Genomic DNA, 20196 nt, shown 5'->3' with positions numbered 1-20196 from the left:
AACGACCACAACGGCCGACTTTGTTAGACTTTTGTTACTCTCGGGCATCACCACGCTCTTATGCGCGTGCTCTTCTTACATTCCTCCCAAACATTGGAATCCTGCTTTCTTGAGCTTCAGAGCTTCTCAAGGGATCCGTTATCCACAGCCAGGAGCTGGAGGAGCTGGTGGACTCCAGGTAGCAGCAGAAAAGACTGGCCTGCACGACCACAGCTCACACGCAACCATGAGCCAATGCAGGAGCCTTTCTCCTGCATTGGAGAATGGTCATTCGAGAAGAACAGCAAAGAACCTTATCCTAGACTTAGTCAGGTGTGGAGACGCCAGTGACAGTTAGGAGATGATTACACTGACTACAGTGTGTGGTGTAACTGTGATCTGCTCCATGTTGTAGCTCCCTTGGTCAGAATCTACAACCAGGAAGTAGGACGATGCAAGTTCTGCACTTCTATCTGCAAATCAAACAATATCGTTGGGTAAATTCATCAGCTGCTATGTGTTTTTTACCTTTGCATGTAGTGAATAATATTAGACATTCTGATTGATTGGCTACAATTTTAACTTACAGTAAGTGGCATCTGGTGTTTGTGCATTTGGTTTGGAGAGCGGCACTAAATCTTCTATGTTCAATGAGGATAAGCTGAATGTTTTAGCTTTCGCACAACACATCTACTTGTATTTATGGTCCATGGTGTCATCTGTTTAGATCTGTAATCATTGTTACTACTGTCCTCACCTTTATTGGTAATGTATCTAGCTTGTCGTATGGCTGTGCACTTACATATACGGTAAGAGCAGAGCGACTGTCTGGACCTTCTACTGTAGAACAGTAAATCTTTTCATGTTTGTCCCCGTGCGACGTAGCGGTGCAGAACTCACTGTGAGAGTGTGAGAGACTGTGTTTTGTGGTCAGTAACAGCATCATGTAAAAACAGCAGCATGCGATCGAGTAGTTTGCATGAAACAACGTTCCTCGTGAAAGCGTCCGACACAGATAAACAGTTGCCTCTGAAACGGCTGCTTCTTCCACATGACCAAACATGGTCAGACGTGAAAAAGTCCCCGACAAGGACACAAATTCCACAGTCGACAAGCCACAAAACACAGTCGAGCTTCTCTGATGACGCAGTGCGAAGGGACATTTGTGAGAGTCTAAAGGAGTATATGTGGAGACATATAATGATTTAGCTCAGTGCTGTCTCCATAAGCTTTGATTAAATAACGCATTGGACTCATTAAGTCTGTCATTAGCTGACTGGTGATCCCTAAAACAGCATACGTGATCAGACAAACTGTGACACAAGATGCTTAATTCGTCCTAATCAAAGCTGAGTTACAGCTTCCTCCTCGTCCAGAGTTCAGTGGAAACAGATGCAGCCGCTCCTTGTTGCGCGTCATCAGCTGAGACCCGTCAGCCTCCTTTTAAGGAAGCACGGGGCGCTGTAACTTGTCCCTGCTTGGCAAGGTGCGAGGCCGTGGACGCACGGCGTGGTTTACTCTAGGAAATACCTGCTGCTGCACAAACTGGCAATCCAAGAATAACTTGTTTCCATTGGGACTGCAGCAAATCGGCTTTCCACGAGGCTGCTGGAGGCCAGAAGACGGAAGCGGAAGGTTGCCATGGCAACTGCAGATAACAGTCAGGACAGCTGGACATTTTGGTAAATCCTGGCGTTAGGAATGTTATGGTTCTTTACATTGAAGCAGACTTTCTTAACCTTAGATCTTCTATAATTGGCTCAGGATGAAAACCATTTCCTCCCCTGTTCAGAGCGTCCCACCTGTACAACCACACACAACAAAGACCCATTTGTCCTCAGACTAAGTCACCAGTCTGTACCTGGTTCCCATTTGGCAAATTTGATTCACAATTACTTTTTAATGACAACTTTTAAACTCAAACTTGCCGTTTGGGACATTCTGTCTCATTCGTGTTCCACAGCTAAACATGTCAGTAAATACAAATTTCTTCCTCTTTGTGATGTCCTTCTTGTTGTTATTAAACCCCGTGTGCGTCCCTCCGCATTCATGCATGCTGAAAGTTAAAATCAAATCTCTTAAAAACTGCTTCTGCAATAAATCCACAGTGTAAGATGATATTTAACACGTGCACACAGCTGGCTTCACTCTCGTGCTGCAAAAGTATCCTGATTTCTGCAGCAGAAAGAAAGTGAGATGGTCTGTAAATCCAAACACGTTTCCAGTCCCCAGCGAGATGAGCCTGTGGTCATAAACTCACACACTCCAACCCTATGCGGTTGTAGCCTTTATCTCCAATACCATCTAAGGAATAGGAGTCTGACTTGGCATGTCCACCACGGCAAACAGCTTTTCCACAGCCAGATGTCTGCTCAGTGTATGAGTCAAATAATAGTATTTGCTCCAACTGTATGTTGGACAGAGTAGATCCAAAGCGTTAAGGAAAGGATTAATAGAGGAATTTGGTAGTTTCATATTACCAGCCAGCTTAAGGTTTATGTTTCAGCTTAAAAGTATTAGAAATAACCTCTGAATGAGAAGTGTGACTATTCTTGCTGTGCTGGTCCTGCAAGTTCTTGTGGCAACGTGGGTTAAGCATCCTATTCAGGTTCCTCTGCAAAAACGTGTACATGTTTCGTGCTCAGCTTCATAAGAATCTCCTAAAGACATAACTGAATTTCTCTTAGTTTGAAATGTTTTGGTTACTTACATATACACAGTAAATTGTTATTGATACAGAGGCGACATGTTCCAACATCCTCTCCAGATGTTGAATGAATGTCTTAGAGCCGTATTTATAATACAAAAGCATTAACAAGCTGCTGATCATGAACTACACCAGGTTCTGAAGTTCCTCTTGTTAATTAGTTCACATCAAGTGGTGTAGGTGGATCAGCCATCATTAGTGACAGTAAATCACCCACATCTATTCATTCTATGAAACGTCATAGAAAAGGCAAACAGCCGTTTGTGCCTTTAACTATATTACATGTTAGCATCATTAAAAACTTACCAGGCCTGCAGACCACAGTGACTGTTCCAGCTGGAAGTCAGCAGAGAGAGAGCCACCAGAGGTTTATAAACACGGCATGAACAGCCCCGCCTGCTCAGGTCTCTCAGTGATGTTCAAGTAAAACTTTTTAAAATTTAATTAATTAATTAATAACTTATGTTTTAACTTTGTATGTCAGATTCATTCACATTCATTTGCTTTCTTGTAATGAGTTAGTAGAGATGAGTGCAAACTACACTGTTAGCTACATAATTAGAACCAGAATCCAGGATGTCCATTTAGGAGCTTTTTCAGTTATTGGGTTTCTCCCTCGTTCCGTCCAAGTGGTTTGGTAAAATAACCAAAATGGTTGAGAAATGATGAGCCACTCCTCTCGGTCCATCTGCGGCAGACAAGCAGACTGTTGTTTATGTTTCCAGTGGACCCAAGGACCCGGAATCCAAATTGCACACATATCTGTACTTCCCAAACAGCATTGTTGTTTGCTTTCTAATTACTTCAGTAGTGAATTTATAGTTAACTTTATACCATTGTGACATCTGGAACGCTGTCCTATTGAGAAATCAGCAACATCTGTGACAAATTAATAAGAAAAACTATTGTTTTGGAAAATGTTGTTTTATTGAATTTAATTATTCCACTCAAATAGAGTGATGGCAGCAGGAAATACATATAATCTTAGAAGTAATAACAAATACACATGTTAGTGTTTTCCACCCACTACACATGTTCTTACTAGTCCTTTTTGCCCTGACAATCTAACCGACCAGTGTACAAAATTATAGTAACAAAAATACAGAAAACAGGCAACAAAACAAAAATATAAATATCCTGTTCTCACACCCACTAACAGGATTCTGCTGTTACACAACATAATGTGCAGATTCAATCCTCTTTATGCATGAACAACACAAAATTGCACATGTGATAATTATTTGCCATTTTGAACCAAACTAATGAGTGGTTGTCAATGCATATAATTACTAATAACTGTACGCATTATTCATTTTTGCTGCATCATATAATAAATGAACACATGTAAACATCCACTAAAATTGTGTCAAGCATATACCAGCGGTATCAGCAATGGTTGTTAGCCACAGTGTTTACATCTGGGGTGTTAGGAGGTTTTTTAGTGGTTCTGCACTTAAAGCACTTTCATAGCTTAGAATTACCCCATTGGAATGAACAGTCTGGCTATCAATTTAAATGAGGTCAAATCTATCAGAAAACCACTAGCAGCAAGATCAGTTTGACATTTTACTTTAAAGAGGTTTTAAATCATAACTGATTTTAAACAGGTCGCAATAAAGAAGGCACGTTAAAATCCCTAAGTGTTCATGTAACAGACAAGAATATTTTAACTATGAGCAAAATTTTGATCTTTCTGAATAGATCATCATTAAACACTTTCCTTATCATCAATTTTTTACCAATCAGCAGGGTTGGGTCAATGAATAAATAACTATCTCAGAGCATAAGACAACACAACAGGCTGAAATATTAGCTACATAACTACACTTCACAATTCAAAACAGTGCTTTGACAATTACAGTACTTATCTGACCTTTGCTCTGCCACATAGAGCCAGTCGGAAGTTATATACCTATTCTTCTACAACATATTGTTATACAGTGAAGTACAAACACATGTTGAGTCTTGTGTTGTAAATAAAAAGTGCACCCAGGCAACAGACACAGCGATGTACAGTAAGGTTTTACAGCCAGTTTAGTACCGTTAAACTGATGGTTTGGCTTTTCCCTGGTCCTCCACCTTTTTAATGGCCGCCTGAATCTTTGCCTGGTCCCCCAACAGCTGCCGAGGTTTTACAGACCTGAGGTTTTCATCCAGCTCAAGAAGCACAGGTATCCCTGTCGGTAAAGTCACACCGGCAATGTCCTCATTCGATATACCTGTTAAAATAAGGACAGTGTTAAAGAAAGTCTTAAATAAAAAAGGAGCTGGAGACAACTTTAAGAAGCTAGACGACAATTTGCAGTGGTTTATTTTGCATTAGTCTACGGTGATGGAATAATTTGCAGAAAAGATCTAATGACAGATGTGAGGTTACTACCACATTAAGATGATAACATAGTTCCAGGAAGTTTATGTCTTGTGCTACATTCAGTCCACATATCTTAAGTTAGTGAGTGGCCTGCGGCACGTGGTGGGCCCAACGCTTACATGTGGGATAAAAAGGTCAGTGTAACATAACCTCCCTGGCCTTTTTATAAAAGTTCAACTTTCCATTTCTGGAGCTGGAATATTTCCTTCCAGATTCAGTGACTATAATGACAAATGGTAGTGTGCAAAGCCCTTGGTAGCATTTTTAGTACTTTTGTACTTTTGATCTAAATGCTTTCATCCAACAAAAACATACAACAGCACTTTTTAAAATAGCTTGCTATTCATTTGCATACCTTCCAGATGTTTCAGCAGGGCCCTGCAGCTGTTACCGTGAGCTGAAATGAGTACAGTCCTGCCTTCCTTTATCTCTGGGACCACGGTGTTGTTCCAGTACGGCAGCAACCTGTCCAACACCTCTTTTAAACTCTCTGCACGGGGAAGGTTTTCTACTGGCACATCACAAGTGCTGTACCTGCGGTCGTTGTATATTTCCCGAAAGTAAGGATGATCTACATCAATGGGAGGTGGAGTCACATCATAGCTCCTTCTCCACAACTTCACCTTTTCCTCTCCATGTACTGACGCCATCTCTGCCCGGTTCAAGCCAATCAGGGCACCATAGTGGCGCTCATTAAGTCTCCAGGATTTAACAACGGGAACCCACTCCTGGCCCATAGCCTCCAGCACCAGCCAGGCTGTCTGAATGGAGCGGCTGAGGATGGAGGTGAATACTATGTCGAACTTGTAGCCCTGCTCTCTCAGCAGCTTGCCACAGTCATGGGCCTCCTTCACCCCATCGTCGCTCAGTTTCTGGTCAACCCAGCTGCAGAAGCGGTTCTCCTTGTTCCAGGCCCCCTCCCCATGGCGCAACAGAAAGAGTTTGTACCTGGACATCCGAAGCACCAGCAGCAGAGACCTGCACACAACAGTGTGGAAGTTACTGTAATGTGAGCAGAAGTTAAAGCAACAACAGTGCCACTGAGCTACATCTTACAATGTAAGCGGGTCACAGGTTAAACTCGTTAACTCGTCTTATCTGACCTCAAAATTAGGGACTAGTTAGCGCTAGCAAAAGGTTAAAGGTTACCTTTGAACGAGCACAGGCAAAAGGAATGACAGCAGCAGCTCGTGCTCTTAGTAAACGCCCTGACTTGAGAACTGGGCACAACTTAACGTCACACACAACACTTAGAGATGCTACACCTTAACGCTGACTGCTATTATATTAAATGAATGCTGCCGCAAAGCTCTTAAGCTAGCTTGGAGGGAGGGGGCGGGGGGTCGTGCTGTAAAATGACCGTTAGTACTGCTTTTATAGTGTGGCCTTAAATAATGCGGTAAAAACAGCAACATGTGTGTAGAAACCTCAACACAAAAGGTGAATACAAGCGTAAAAACGTCATCTTACCCTGTGTGGGTTTAAATCCAGCCTAAATGTAGCTGCTACGATCGTTAGTGTTGACAACACCGGGCAGACCGCGTACAGCATCGGCGTCAGTGTTGATGAGTGACAGGCTCGCCGTCCAATGCTATTGGCAAATATTACAAATAGGCGGCACCTCTGGTCAACATTATGCCCATATTAGGAGCAGTAGTAACGGCGGGGCACGGTCACCATGGAGGGGGGCGGGAGCAGAAGGAGAGTGACAGCTGAAGCTAAACGGAGCATCGTAGCTAACGTTAGCCTAGCTGCCGGTGGTGTACAGGCTCGAGCGCGTGTGTGCTCACGCGAGAACATTTATACGAGCTAACACTAAATATTATTTATTTACGTCCACCGCTGCAATAAAAACTAAACACAACCAACATACATGTCATCAGTGTTTTGCATGACGTTTCAGGAAATTAGAGATTCACTCCCGGAAAAAACAGTTTTTATTTTTGCATAATATTATATTGTTTTTTTTAACTCATTAAAGAAGGCCTGCAAGTTAAGTTTAAGTTACATTTGCAGCGAAAACACAAAATCACATAATCAGACATTAGTGTTATTCACAGTTTGAATTTATTAATTAGTATAGTCAATTAAATTGCTGCCTACATAAAGACTTATGAAAGATAAACAAAATCAAACACAGAAATACATTAAAAACGCAAGATTTATTGATAAAAGTCAAGCTATATTCCGTTCGCACAGACTGTTGAACAGCTGAGACATGAAACCTTCTGGTAATGCTTTTTAAAATACAGTGAATGAAGGGGTTCCACCTAAACACCCTTACTGTCCTGCATCAAACAGCTTCTTCCTGCCTTCCATACCAGACATGGCATCCACATTCTTACGCCAGTCAGTCACCTCCTCTTTCTGTGGGAGAACAGTGTAATATTGGTTGGTTAAACTAAACTACCTGTTGCATTTATAAGTGCAGTAGTACAAATACCCAGGGGTTTTATTTGTGTTATTATGTGTCCTATGGTATGATAAATAGTGATCGGTACTCGCTACAGAAGCTACAGTAGCAGCCCTCACCTTCTCCTCCTCCTTCTTCACAGTCTTGAGGTTGGCCTTGAAGTCCACAGACTCCTTGACCTTTGAGCCCAGAAGAGCCCCCAGCATGGCGTCAGCAGACACCCTCACCCTCTTCAGGTTCGGTCTCTTCATTTTACCCTTTAGCTCAAAGATCGTCTGAGACAGGTCGTGTATCTTTATGAACAGAAACAAAACACCCTCCCTAAATTTACTATAATTGTTTCTCTTGCAAATGATAATTAGTTATACAGGGTGTGTGATCTTGGTGCTGTAAGTGGAGGATGGCTCAGTTTTGTGAACAGAACCTTTTGCTTGCATTACTTACCTTGATGTCATTAATTTTCACTTTAGCATCAATGTCGTACCGCTCTTCGTCAACCACGTCAATTTTCTGTTGTAGCTCTTTACAAAGGTTCTGTAGACAGAGACCTTCAGTGTATTAAACTCACTTATGATCCTTAAAATAAATTTTAACGGAAATATTTCACATTTACATTTTTAATAGCCGAAGGCTTCGTTTTATAGAGGTTAGGTGGGAAAAAGCGATACAGGGGAAGTATGAAAAGAAGAGAACCCCTGTGTGAAGTGATAAATGTACCTGTAGGTCCTGCAAAGAAAGGCCTGACAGCTGGAGTGCAGGGACTTTCTCAGCGAGGATTCGCTCTCGTTCATCTTTTCTGACTTGCTTGTCATTCTCCCACATAGTCATGGCTTTTTTTAGCAGTTTGGTCTGGTGACAACATGAGATTACGCTCCAGACAATATAGGCTTCACGCTGCTTAAAGAAAAGACGCTTATGACATTGAGATCCAAGATCCTAGAACACAGAAAATACCTTCAAGAACAGCCTGCGAGACGCCGAGATCTTCGGCTTTGATTTCTGGAAAAAAAGATCATCTCATTCAGTTACTGATAGTGATCTGATGTAAAATGCAGAACACAACAGCTCTGTACAGAATGGTTTTGCATGCAGGTACTCTGTCAACCTATTGATTCAGTGTATGCGGTCCTACATCAGCCCTGAGGAAGTAAAGCACTCCCACAACTATGTTTCTCAAATAGGAAGTAAGGCTCTTATGTTGGGACACATCTCATTTAATGTGTCTGCTTTTCTCAGAGGATTCGTCCAGGAGCGTTCGGCCTCTGAGAGTGTGACATACAGTAGTGGTACAGCCTGATATGCCTGATAGTCAGCTGGTGGTGTCTACACTTGAAGCCTGGTAAGCATGATCAACCTTTCCTCACAGGTATAAAAACGTATCTCGTGTCAAGTCATGACCCTTCTACAAACCTGTTTTGTCGAAATCAGCTCCTCCCAATGTCACACCTGAACATGCAAAACTACTCTCACCCTAAATAACCTTTGAAGTTCAAGTGATAGTTTCAGGATTCTGATTTAGTTGTTGTTGTGAAGTTAAAATAGTTTTGTTCCAGTCACATCGGATTAATAAGTTTAATATGTTGCTTGTGTGCTTCTTCACCTCTTTGGGTTTATCATGAAGTGCTGACAAATATAAATGGAGTTTATTTCTATTTAGTTGTTTCAGGGTCACAACACACTATTATTGACGCATGATAAAAAACAAGTGTCTGCTGTAAAGACATGTTCAACACCAATAGAGTTTTTAGTCCAAAAACCTGATTGACTTGATTGATAAATAAATAAATTTAAGATCTTAACTCACCGAAGGCCTTTAGAGTTGTAAAAAAAGTGTCCATTATTCATGGAAAGAAAGAGCAGATGTTCATTATTATTCCGTGTGTGATAAATGATTTAAAACAGTATATAAGGTAGGAGGCTGCTTACTCTTCAGACATGGTTGCAGTGTTTGGTGCCTCCCCTTTCAAATCTAAACATGTAAAAAAGTCAAAATGGCCACTGAGCAATTCGTAACAGTAACGTGTCGCTTGTGTTAGAAACCAGCCTGACACATATGATCATAGATAAGGACTGTGGCACACAATGTACAGCCTGACATTGTTTAAGGTCAAACAAGTTAGTAAAAGTAATAAAAGGTTCTAATCACTCTACTGTAGATATATAAATGATCACACTATTGGAAGTAGACCTCAAAACAAATCCTACACATTTCCGCTTTTGTTGAATGTTTCACTTTGTATAATGCTGTGCAAGATAAAGCTCCTCACCTGATGCAGCAGATACTCACTGGTGTGTTTTCTGAGAGGAGCAGAGCAGAAAGAGAGCAGATATAGAGAATCCAGTGCTCGTGTGAATGGCTCACTAAAATAGACCGTCTGTTCTCACCATTCTTGTCCTGTGTCCTGCATCATATGTTGGAGGTGTGAACATATTTCTTTGTGTGTGTGTGTGTGATATGTGGAATACACATATATTGTAAACAAAAACAGGGTTGGTTTTGTTTTTACTGAAAAAATATTGGTGGTTTTGTACAAAACCACATAACATGGAGATGAAACATGCATTTAAGAAAAAAAATACTAAAACAACACACTAAACACTAAAAATTACACCAAATACTTCACACTTAATGTAATTTGTGGAGGACAAACTATATTTTGCAGCATTCAACATACTTTCAAATGTAATTGTAATGATGCTATTCTGCCACCTCCTGGACGCATTGCATGGAGAATGAATAATGAAATTTCAATCACTAGGATTGTTTAAATAAAACTAAAGAATTAAGCTTTCATAAAATCAACAACTTAATATTGTTTATAATATAAATAAATAAAATAATTGTTTTGTTCCCAAAATTGTATTATTGTATTATATACAATAACCACTTGCCATTTATCATGAGTGTATGTTGCATGTTTGCATGATTGTAAAGAGACAGGAAGCAGTACCACACAGTCCTGGACACCTTCATCAAACCGTTTCCCACCCCTACATTTACTGTATTTTAAGCTTTCTGCCCATACCTGCACAAAGATGCGGGCGCCCTCTAGTGTTGTGAATATGTATTACACACTGTGCTTGAACTCAATTACAGAGATTACAGCAGTTGTTGCAAAGTCTAATGAGACACAATGGACTACTATACATGAGAACCTGTGTAGCATAGGCTAAACATATTTAAATCTACATTGGGCAGAATTAATTGTCATCATTTAGTTTACTGTAAGTAAAAAAATCTACAAAACATAATACACTAAACATGAATGATGTGTATATTGTCAACTAGATACTATATACATATATAGTGTGTTATCTTAAATATATTACAAGCATTCATTTCTTATATATAAATTTAAATAAAAATACACAGAAAATAGTACTAAAACCATGTTTACTGTGTTACAGGCAAAGTATTAATGTGCTTTATGTGTTTTATAGCATGTGTCAACATAACTGAGAAAGTCATGGTGTAGGTGAGAAAAAGCCGATAGCAGATAATCTGGAGGCATGTAGCATGATCATGCTCACCTTGCTGTTAATGTTAACTCAGAATCACCAACAGCGAGTTGCAATCTACTTCTGAAGATTAGCAGATCGGTGCCGCAAAGACAGTAGACAGTGTTTGACACGTACCTACACACAGATGTGGTGTGTGACGGACACAGCATCAACCCTCTGAGAGACCATGGAGTGTTCATACATTTACAGGGTCTATAAATGTCTCAAGAACAGTGGCATGGCATCACCACAATAATAAGGCCGAAAAAAGGGCAGTAAAACGTTTACATAGACAGGCTGCAGCCTCTGGGCGTCCTGCATGATATCAACCACACCTGTTGGTGGAAGTGAGCGATCACACTCATGCTTCAGTCCGTGTCACACACTCACTGAGTACGTGGGGGTTTCGCCAAGTTTCTAAGAAGTCCAAAGGAAAGAAAGGCGTCTAAGCGGACGCTGTCTGATTGCTTGTCCTGCATCTTTATTTATAGAAGAAGTAGCAGAGGTGACGTGTGAATTAGGGCCATCTCAAGATGCCCGTCTATAGATATCACAAAGCGCCGCCAGCGCAGGCTGAGGAGGAATCCTTTGACAAGCACAGGTGCTGCTCAGAACTTGTGTAAACCCGTTGTAAACGGAGCCGTCTGCGTCATTCTTGTAAAAGAGAACAAACGTTCCAGTCATCACCAGCGCATACAGAAGTGTCAAGCAACCCAACATTCCCTGCAGTCTTATGCTTTATTGATTTCTGGTAGGATTAAGGACACTTTGCCCTAAACTATGAAGCTACAGCAGAGCTGATATTGATATTTTTTCCATTGCACACATCAGGTCTATAAACAGTCAGACTCTCTCTGGGCCACGAACAGGAACCACTTTCACATCACACCGACTGTCCTGCATCGAACAGCTTCTTCCTGCCCTCCATTCCAGACTTGGCCTCCACGTTCTTACGCCAGTCAGTCACCTCCTCCTTCTGTCCATAAAAAATATGCACAAACTAATATCATCACTCCCATAATATAATGGTCCTTAAGGCAAGAAAAAACAGATACGCTGGTTTAATCCTGTGTGGGAAACGAACCTTCTCCTCCTCCTTCTTCACGGTCTTGAGGTTGGCCTTGAAGTCCACGCACTCTTTGACCTTGGAGCCGAGCAGCGCTTTCAGCATGGCGTCAGCAGAGATCTTCACCCTCTTGAGTGCAGGTCTCTTCATCTTGCCCTTCAGGTCGAAGACCTTCTGCGACAGAGTTTCGATCTGCAGGAAAGGATGCACAGACGAGATCGCAGCAGATCTCTATGACAATAAATGACGTTTAATGTGTGACGCTACAGAATTAATCAACCTCTTTGCTGTTTTTGGCCACTTTGACTTCGATGTCATAGCGCTCCTCATCTACTACATCAATCTTTTTCTGGAGTTCTCTGCACAGAGCCTGTGGACAGAAATGTGATAAATGACTTTTATCCACTAAGTCCAGTATTTTCTAGTGATTAAAAAAAAAATTGTTAAAAAGAGTTAAATATGACTTCTGTTACGTACCTGAAGCTCCTGAACAGTCAAACCCGACATCTGGAGTGCAGGGACTGTCCCACGTAAGGTGGTTTCTCTCTCCACTGCTTTCTCCTCCTTCTCCTTCTCTAACATCAAAGCTGCCGATTTCAGCAGCTTTGTCTAAATTCATATGGGTAAAAAAAGATCACACACATATTGTGTCACAGTGTTTCCATTTTTCACTGAATTATTGACAGTAGCAACTAAAAACTGTTACCTTAAGAGCCAGTCTGCGCGATGCAGAGATCTTTGATTTTCTCTACAAATATGAAGATGACGCAAAGCTTTAGGTCAGTGATTTTACATAGATATGATATATATAAACATATGTTTCTTGTGCTGTGCTTACTTACTGGTCTATAGTGAACATTATGACGTGGAAGAGGGAAAAGAATAATACAAAGATGAGTACTGATATTACAAAGATCTGAAAATTATATTATGTTATTATTAATATATATTATGTTTCAATAGAGATTGAGATAAAATGATATAGTCCTAAATGAAACTTACGCCTCAGCCATGACCTGTTCTCTGCCAACAAAAGAAGAATCAGACTGAAGCCAATATGATAATAAAACATCATCATTGTTTTTGTTTCTGACACTTCACACGCTGTTTATTTCCTTCACTCAGTCATCCGGACCATGAGGCGCTTTCATAGCAGCAGTAAGCCTTTAAATTAGCGTCGATAAATGCTGACGTGTTGCACATTGTCTGCATGTGTTTCTTTTATGAGCCCAACTGGCATAAATCCAGTTTCAGGTTCAGCGTTAACATTGTTACAGGGATGAAATAATCGGGTAAACGAAATATATACAAACAACAAAACACAAGTTTGATGTCTATTTCAGCTATTCTGTGTAATAACTAGCCTTTTTAGATCAAAGTTCAAATAAATCCTAAATTGTACAAATTAGCTCTGCTTGTCTCTCATAAAGCACCTGCTGCTGATGAAATTACTGATGGCAGCAGGTGAATAATTGTTAATACGCTGTCTGTTACTCGTAGAGAAAAACCGACATACCCCGTTTGTCTCTGCAGGAAACCAGTTGATGTGAGTACTGACTGTCTTTAAAACTACACTCCAATTTAATTACTGCGTTGGCTTCTGAGTGGCCAACTAAAATAGCCTGCCCTGTCCTGCCAGCCAGTGCACTGCAGACCACTGGACGTCTGCACGGCATCACCCAGGACCAGGGTCATCACTGGAGCACAGCTGCCTTCACTAAACGGTGGTTGTGATTGTTTAACTACTGTAACATTGGTGTAAATCGAAGGACAGCTCATGAGCTCATCTGCCTCTTTATTCATGCAAACCGTGTATTATACAGTTTATGGTAGTGCCTTCAGGACAATCAGTGGCATCAGTGAACTTTATATAATGTGAGGATTCAAGCTTTAATTGAAGGTATTTTGGTGCATATAGTTGATTATACTGTACAGAAACAGTTTTATATCATTTGTAATGGAAACATTTCAAGCGTTGACTTCAGACAAAGCATCTTCTTATTGTCCTGCATCAAACAGCTTCTTCCTGCCCTCCATTCCAGACATGGCCTCCACGTTCTTGCGCCAGTCGGTCACCTCCTCCCTCTGTAAAGGCAGAGTTTAGACATGTCATCCATGTGGAAGCTCAGTCGTGTGCTGGAGGTGGTCTCTGGCAGCGCCTCTACCTTATCGTCCTCTTTCTTCACCGTTTTCAGGTTGACCTTGAAGTCGGCCTTCATCAGCTTGGAGGTGTCGCTGTACGCGCCCAGCATGTCGTCAGCCGTTTTCTTTACCCGCTTCAGACTCGGCCTCTTCATTCCCTTCAGCTCAACGATCTTATGACTCAGCGACTGGATCTGTGAACAGAACCTCTCAGTTACGGCAGGTTTGATCAGCCTCTCGTCGACTTCCTCTTTCTCCCGTACCTCTTGATCATTTTTGGCCACCTTGACCTCCATGTCGTAACGAGCTTCATCAATAACATCAATCTTTTGATGCAGTTCTTTGCAAAGATCCTGCAAAGAAAAGGAAATGGTTCAAATGAGTCATTAAATGCTAAACACAGCCAAAACAGCGCGAGCTGCTGCGCCAGTACCTGGAGCTCCTGCACGGAGAGACCTGACAGCTGCAGCGGCGGGAAGCACTCGTTCACCACCCTCTGTTTCTCCTGCTTCTTTGCTTCGCTCTCAGCCGCCAGCATGGACGCTGCCTTCTTCAGCAGCTTGGACTGTCGGACGGTCAAGCATTTTTAACAAAGCTCCAGCGATAACCAAAGCAGTCGGGACCCACATTGGTCACGTTGGTCCACAAGACTCACCTTCAAATGCAGTCGGCGTGTTGCCGAATACTTTGGCTTTCTCTTTAACAAAGATAAGGAAACGTAATCAGATCAATGTGCTGCAGGTTTTACACATTTCTGCTAATGCTGCTGAATAATTTAACATACCGGCCTTCATCATATCATCATCATCATCATCGTCATCATCACGAGACATGAAAAGCAAGCAAACATATATATGTTTTATTTCTTTTCATCAGTCTTTTTTAATAATATTTACTATATATTATACTGTATATATATTTAATATTTACATACGCTGACACTCACCCTTCAGACATGGCTGCAGCTGTTAGAACCTTTAGAGGAGACACATGTTTGAAAAGTCATTTAAAGTATATTGCAGGTGTTTTAAAAACTGAATGACACAGACTTATACGAACTACAGTTAATGAGCGTGATGTTTATCAGCATTAATCATGGTCATAGACTGTTAACGGGGGCTGTTAAATCCCGGTACTTTAGGAAGTTTGTTTAGCCTAATTGTCCCCGGGGGCAGATACAGATCAGATGCATTTCAGGAGCCCTGCTGGACCAGATAATCCCCGGCATTGTTTTAAAGGGCTGACGAGGAGCTCGCTGTGCAGCTATATTTGGACACGTTGCCTCCAGGCTCTGGCATGTAGCAGCTGCTGTGGCCTCGATGGTGCGAGAGAAAGCCAAGCTGCGCAAAGGTTTGGCAGCCAACATAAAACCCGTGAGACCTGTGAGCCTGCTAAATGTATATAAAGTATGATTTTAAACATGAAAGTCCAGTTTATACAGCAAAAAATACAATATAAACAAGCTTTTTGGTCGGTCAGCTGGATCATATGAAATCTTCATTTTAATTAATTACACCTAAGCAGATCATTATTAAATCATTAAATGATGCTGTCAGAGCAGCACATCCCGTTTGTCTGGGTGTGAAAAGTTAAGGTAAACAAGCAAAGCAGCCGACAGAACGCCTGAACCTGCGCCCTCCCTCCAGGAGGCTCAAGACCTCATCACTTATCACACCAGCTATTACCAGCAAACACTGGACTCGCAGCTAAGCCTCAGCCTACGATTCCTCACTTAGAGGATCATCAAAAGTAGTCGAAGATCCAGGAACCAAGCGTTGCTCTAAGGCTTCGACAAAGTGGCGACGCAGCAGGAATTCTCTGATAAAAACCACCTGCAGAATCTGTAGCAGGGTCCAATACAGGCGTCCTCACTGATACAGACTGTAAAGCCAGATCGACACGTGTGGCTGTAGAGACTAGTTCTCAGCAGAAGACAAAATCTCCTGTATGACCTCACTAGCAAATATTAGGTCTCAAACTTACCTTGAATCTATGAGGAGATCAGAGGGTCCAGCAACACGTTTGATTCAGGAAAACAAAGGAGCTATTTATGTTATTAGTGAAAGATTCATGCAGTCACAGCTCATGTGAGTGGCTCACTAAAATACACTCCGTCTCCACCTGACAAACGCTGCCGGACAATGCACAAAGCCTTTTTGATGTGCCCTCTACCCATGACCCATTTATTTCATGTGATTGCATTGCGCACGTCCCACACTTAACTGACAGCTGAGTTATTCTGTCTGCAGATACGAGGTGCTGTGAGTGGAGGTGCTTTTGTTCTGGCAAAGCTTCTATGAAATGTGCGTTTGGGATTTCAAAAAGTTCTAAATCTTTTTGCTTGGTTCTGTTCTTTTACTTGCAGCTAGCTGTCCCTTTAAATGCTCGCGGTCTTAATTCGAACCAGCATGTTGAACGTTTAACATGGGGCCTCCAGATTCTTTGTGGTCCGTCCACAGCTCCAGGTTCAGGTTGAAAAGGACACCAGCAAAACACAAAACGTGAGCGGAATCAGGACGCGTCTCCGCCACTTGGTTTCATCTCAACACCGTTATTTACTCTTGACCTCACAGCTGACCTGAGTTTCTGTATTTTTCACCGACGTGTTCACGGGTTTCACTTCATAGGAAACGAGCATGAACCACAGTTGATAAGGACATCCTTGCCTCCTTCCGGTGTGCTCGCAGTTGAGACCGTTGTTTCAAATGTACTGTAGATGATTATACGGTTGTTCGTTTCTACTTCTCCACTGTGCTATGCAGCTGCACCGTCTATGCCACGATGGGCCACGTTCCGCTTTTCTGTTTCTGGGTCACAGCTGGACTGGCAATGTCGCCTTCACCTTGGATTCTGGACAAACGCCTGAGCTGCAGTCGACCGGTGAGGATCAGTCTGTCGTACAAATGAGCAAGCTTTTAAAAATGAGCTGAAGTCAGCTATGAACCAAGCTTCACATGGTTTCCCTGTGTTTTCAGATGGAGGGTCTGGACCACTGTCGAATCAGTGAGTATCATTACAGTTGCAGTCAGTACTACAGAAGGTATAAGTACTGACTGTACTAGTAGCAGCACATTCACATTAGTGGATTGTGTTGGAATAGAAACACATTCATGTTCACTGTTATGTATGTACCAGGTGACTGCTCAGATAAACTCCTGGCTGAGTCTCGTCTACTGGTTCCCACCGGCCCAGACCTGGTGGACGAGTATTATGGAGTTGGGATGGACAAACATGGGCTCGTTCCTGTCGTCACTGTGCAATGGAAGCTGAAATCAGATGGTACAGAATGCTACGATGTGCTACAGCAAGCCAGCGCTGTTCATTTGAAGTCACCCTGTAATTTGCATTAAGGAAATGATGTTTTGTTTCACAGCTAGTATATTTAATCTTAATGGATCAGAGATAAGTATTCTAGATGAAACAACGAATCAAAGTATATGTGTACAGTATTTCTTCAGTATCCACCAACAACTGGCTCCCAACGATACACGGGTGAGATAGGAGCATTTTTCTTTTGTTGTATTTTTAGAATATAATCAATACACACAATAATATTCACCTGTGACTAATTTTATTAGTGGACCTTTTCCTTGGATGGAGTTGTGGTGGAGCCTGAGCACACATACAGCGTGTCAGTGTTAAATTTACCTCAACCCAGGATTGGACATACAGAAATAAGCGTAAGGCAAATTACAGTCCCAGGTGAGAGCTCTGCACATCACAGGTATTCAAAACATATTTCTACTAAATTTGTATAAACCTTTATTTATCTCAATTAGATAAAAATAGAATGAGGTTGTTCTTCCTTCAGTGTTACTGCTATGGGCTTCTCTAGTTTGTATACAGTACTTTAACACAATAAATGCAGAAAGGATGGATATTTTATACTCACCCATATTTATTCTATGGACAGGATGTAACAATAAGACAATCCAAACAGCCCGAGTGTGTCAGGAAAATGGTAAATATTCATTTTCCTACAAGCCACAATGTTCACGCGAGAACTGGAAACTGGGTTGATCTGGACACTGTGCTGTTCCTTCTGTGCTTTCAGGGAGTCTGTGGGACCCCAGCACGACCACTGCTGTGTCTGTTGACAGAGAACATGAGAGGTTGTCCATTATAGTGACTTTTAAGACAGCACAGTATTCAGAGAACTATCAGGTTTCCATCCAGAGTCACCACTTCTACTGCTCAGAGAATGTTTCCATGGTAGGTAATCAAGACATCACTTACAGCAGATTTAATATATAAGAGCTTTGACACTTCTTGTTGTTTAGAGGTTGTACATTCATTCAGGATGTGTTTGTCCAAACAGGAAAACAGGACATCAGTGAATGTGACCTTAGAGTTTGGTTTGTGGGAGCTCTCCCAGTGTGAACTGCTGTTGAGAGTGAGCTCCACTATAATTTATTATCCCAACATGTAAATTACGAATACACTGACAAAAAAACTCTGTTTGTTTCAACCAGATTCAGCCATTTTTTGTACAGTGCAAAAATGACTGTTGGAGCCCCACAAAAATAATCAATTACTGCCACTGTGAGTATCATTTTAGATGCGGACGAGAACATCTACACTACAGGAATATATAGACTGTCAATTATCAGCCTCACTGGCATAATGACGTTTTAATTAGCTGTGTAAACATGGATACTTCTTGTGGTTTATAGATTATCCTCCAAGGACTTTAATTATAAAGGCTGTCGTGGTGCTGCTTTTCATCTACGGCTTCATTGTTTATTCACTGTGGAGAGCAGTTCATAAAGGTTTGCCCTTCTATAGATCCGCTGTATCAAATAGAGGGTACGTCTAGAACTCCCACGTAATCTCTGGAGTGCATCTCTCTTTCAGGTCCCGTGAACACGTCCTCCTCTGCCGCTAAAGAACAGCCAGAGGGCTCCCAGGTGCGGGAGAGGAAGCGAGTCCTCGTCATCTACTCCCTCGACCACCCCTTGTATCGAAACATTGTTCTCAAGTTTTGCGCCTTCCTGGTGAGCACGTGCGGCACCGAGGTGGTGCTGGATCTGTTGGACTCTACCCGACTGGGAGTGCTGGGGAGCATCCAGTGGCTGGATTGGCGCAGGCAGCAAATGCAGAGCTCCTCCGATAAGATACTCATCCTGTGCTCACGGGGGGTGCAGGCCAAGTGGAGAGCCATGTGCGGCGACAAGCAGGTTTCTCTGCGAGAAGACGCCCGCTCACCTGTAGGCGACATGCTCACTCCAGCGCTCAGCCTCATGGTGCCTCACTTCATCCGATCGGCTTCTTTTGAAAAGTACATCATAGCCTATTTTGATGGCGTTTGTTCCGAAGATGATGTTCCTTCACCTTTCAACATCACAGTGCGCTACAAAATCATGAAGCAGTTTGAGGAGCTCTTTTTCAGGATCCTGGACACAGAAAAGCACCGGCCGGGGAGTGTGAACTGCATTGAAGGGCTCTCAGAGGACACCTATCACCAGTGCTCGTCAGGCAGAGCCCTGCGGGACGCGATACAGGCCTTCAGAACCTACCAGCTGCAGCATCCGCAGTGGTTTGAGGATGAGTTACTGGAACGCACAGAGCAGGAGGTCGAGGAGGCCTCTGCTGTAACCTATGGGACTGCAAAAACCCAACACCTACTTACAAATTCTATACCTGACTCAACCCAAGTCCTCAGCCTTCTAAACATAAAGGAAAGCGACTTCACTGTAGAGAGAACGACACTCTACACAGAGCAGCTGTGTATGAGCTGCTCGCTTGAAGTCAACTCTGTGATTTGACTCCACTCGGGACAAGCTACTGATGAAAACGTTCATTTGATGTTTGTGCTGTGCGTCAGTGCTGAGGCACAGTCTCACAACACAGATGTCCTGTATGCAGCTGTAACAAATGTTTAACTACCTGCAAAACAAGAGGCAGGAAGTAGGTGCATGTATGTATCTGGATGCACAAACGTATTAAAGATTATCATAAACTGTTGTTGCGGGTTTGTCTTCTTGTCCATTGTGCAGAACACTTGCATTTGGCTCCAA

General features: G+C 42.2%; 5 protein-coding genes across 8 annotated transcripts; 1 reads left to right on the top strand and 4 right to left on the bottom strand.

The window, feature by feature from the left end:
- Nucleotides 1–3591: 3591 nt before the first annotated feature.
- On the bottom strand, nucleotides 3592–6679 carry bpgm (2,3-bisphosphoglycerate mutase). 3 transcript variants are annotated; one of them, XM_029154681.1, is made up of 4 exons: nucleotides 6528–6679; nucleotides 5592–6035; nucleotides 5413–5522; nucleotides 3592–4905 (listed from the first exon to the last, which is right to left on the bottom strand). In XM_029154681.1, the coding sequence occupies exons 2-4, from the start codon at nucleotides 6011–6013 to the stop codon at nucleotides 4730–4732; spliced, it is 708 nt and encodes a 235-aa protein (XP_029010514.1). In that variant the 5' UTR covers nucleotides 6014–6035; nucleotides 6528–6679; the 3' UTR covers nucleotides 3592–4729. The 3 variants fall into 3 exon arrangements, with proteins under 3 accessions (XP_029010514.1, XP_029010512.1, XP_029010513.1); XM_029154679.1 differs by having other exon boundaries at nucleotides 5413–6035; XM_029154680.2 differs by lacking the exon at nucleotides 6528–6679 and adding an exon at nucleotides 6207–6385 and having other exon boundaries at nucleotides 5413–6035.
- A 297-nt stretch (nucleotides 6680–6976) lies between these two features.
- Nucleotides 6977–9418, bottom strand: LOC114857679 (troponin I, slow skeletal muscle-like). Of its 2 annotated transcripts, XM_055509700.1 has the most exons (6): nucleotides 9275–9418; nucleotides 8425–8469; nucleotides 8188–8319; nucleotides 7915–8004; nucleotides 7590–7763; nucleotides 6977–7424 (listed from the first exon to the last, which is right to left on the bottom strand). In XM_055509700.1, the coding sequence occupies exons 3-6, from the start codon at nucleotides 8296–8298 to the stop codon at nucleotides 7338–7340; spliced, it is 462 nt and encodes a 153-aa protein (XP_055365675.1). In that variant the 5' UTR covers nucleotides 8299–8319; nucleotides 8425–8469; nucleotides 9275–9418; the 3' UTR covers nucleotides 6977–7337. The 2 variants fall into 2 exon arrangements, with proteins under 2 accessions (XP_055365675.1, XP_055365676.1); XM_055509701.1 differs by lacking the exon at nucleotides 8425–8469 and having other exon boundaries at nucleotides 8188–8406; nucleotides 9275–9397.
- LOC114857678 (interleukin-17 receptor A) lies at nucleotides 8716–20143 on the top strand. Its single transcript, XM_029154405.3, has 12 exons — nucleotides 8716–8809; nucleotides 16942–17059; nucleotides 17155–17182; nucleotides 17315–17458; nucleotides 17553–17671; nucleotides 17758–17881; nucleotides 18093–18140; nucleotides 18234–18391; nucleotides 18498–18572; nucleotides 18652–18721; nucleotides 18853–18948; nucleotides 19034–20143. Exons 1-12 carry the CDS (start codon nucleotides 8769–8771, stop codon nucleotides 19942–19944), a joined length of 1932 nt encoding a protein of 643 aa, XP_029010238.2. The 5' UTR covers nucleotides 8716–8768; the 3' UTR covers nucleotides 19945–20143.
- Nucleotides 10789–12871, bottom strand: tnni4b.2 (troponin I4b, tandem duplicate 2). Its single transcript, XM_029154409.3, has 5 exons — nucleotides 12744–12871; nucleotides 12515–12646; nucleotides 12318–12407; nucleotides 12056–12229; nucleotides 10789–11947 (listed from the first exon to the last, which is right to left on the bottom strand). Exons 2-5 carry the CDS (start codon nucleotides 12617–12619, stop codon nucleotides 11855–11857), a joined length of 462 nt encoding a protein of 153 aa, XP_029010242.2. The 5' UTR covers nucleotides 12620–12646; nucleotides 12744–12871; the 3' UTR covers nucleotides 10789–11854.
- Nucleotides 13813–15000, bottom strand: LOC114857681 (troponin I, slow skeletal muscle-like). Its single transcript, XM_029154410.2, has 6 exons — nucleotides 14964–15000; nucleotides 14835–14876; nucleotides 14613–14744; nucleotides 14443–14532; nucleotides 14203–14373; nucleotides 13813–14122 (listed from the first exon to the last, which is right to left on the bottom strand). Exons 3-6 carry the CDS (start codon nucleotides 14715–14717, stop codon nucleotides 14036–14038), a joined length of 453 nt encoding a protein of 150 aa, XP_029010243.2. The 5' UTR covers nucleotides 14718–14744; nucleotides 14835–14876; nucleotides 14964–15000; the 3' UTR covers nucleotides 13813–14035.
- Nucleotides 20144–20196: the final 53 nt, after the last annotated feature.

Source organism: Betta splendens, chromosome 6 (genome assembly GCF_900634795.4).
Source record: "Betta splendens chromosome 6, fBetSpl5.4, whole genome shotgun sequence".
NCBI lineage: Eukaryota > Metazoa > Chordata > Actinopteri > Anabantiformes > Osphronemidae > Betta > Betta splendens.
This window is presented reverse-complemented; position numbering and strand designations above follow the sequence as displayed.

Excerpts from the sequence above, each read along its gene's own strand:
- LOC114857679 (XM_055509700.1), bottom strand. The coding sequence starts at position 8,298 with ATGACTATGTGGGAGAATGACAAGCAAGTCAGAAAAGATGAACGAGAG. Across the intron at positions 8,005-8,187 it reads TTTCTTTGCAGGACCTACAG|AACCTTTGTAAAGAGCTACA; the intron begins GTACATTTATCA and ends CTCTGTCTACAG. Across the intron at positions 7,764-7,914 it reads TGAAAATTAATGACATCAAG|ATACACGACCTGTCTCAGAC; the intron begins GTAAGTAATGCA and ends CTGTTCATAAAG.
- bpgm (XM_029154679.1), bottom strand. The coding sequence starts at position 6,013 with ATGTCCAGGTACAAACTCTTTCTGTTGCGCCATGGGGAGGGGGCCTGG. Across the intron at positions 4,906-5,412 it reads CCTGCTGAAACATCTGGAAG|GTATATCGAATGAGGACATT; the intron begins GTATGCAAATGA and ends TTATTTTAACAG.
- LOC114857681 (XM_029154410.2), bottom strand. The coding sequence starts at position 14,717 with ATGCTGGCGGCTGAGAGCGAAGCAAAGAAGCAGGAGAAACAGAGGGTG. Across the intron at positions 14,374-14,442 it reads TGGCCAAAAATGATCAAGAG|ATCCAGTCGCTGAGTCATAA; the intron begins GTACGGGAGAAA and ends TTCTGTTCACAG. Across the intron at positions 14,123-14,202 it reads TGAAGAAAGAGGACGATAAG|AGGGAGGAGGTGACCGACTG; the intron begins GTAGAGGCGCTG and ends CTGCCTTTACAG.
- LOC114857678 (XM_029154405.3), top strand. The coding sequence starts at position 8,769 with ATGCCTGATAGTCAGCTGGTGGTGTCTACACTTGAAGCCTG. Across the intron at positions 17,672-17,757 it reads TGGCTCCCAACGATACACGG|TGGACCTTTTCCTTGGATGG; the intron begins GTGAGATAGGAG and ends TAATTTTATTAG. Across the intron at positions 18,141-18,233 it reads CCGAGTGTGTCAGGAAAATG|GGAGTCTGTGGGACCCCAGC; the intron begins GTAAATATTCAT and ends CTGTGCTTTCAG.
- tnni4b.2 (XM_029154409.3), bottom strand. The coding sequence starts at position 12,619 with ATGTTAGAGAAGGAGAAGGAGGAGAAAGCAGTGGAGAGAGAAACCACC. Across the intron at positions 12,230-12,317 it reads TGGCCAAAAACAGCAAAGAG|ATCGAAACTCTGTCGCAGAA; the intron begins GTTGATTAATTC and ends CCTTTCCTGCAG. Across the intron at positions 11,948-12,055 it reads TGAAGAAGGAGGAGGAGAAG|AAGGAGGAGGTGACTGACTG; the intron begins GTTCGTTTCCCA and ends TTTTATGGACAG.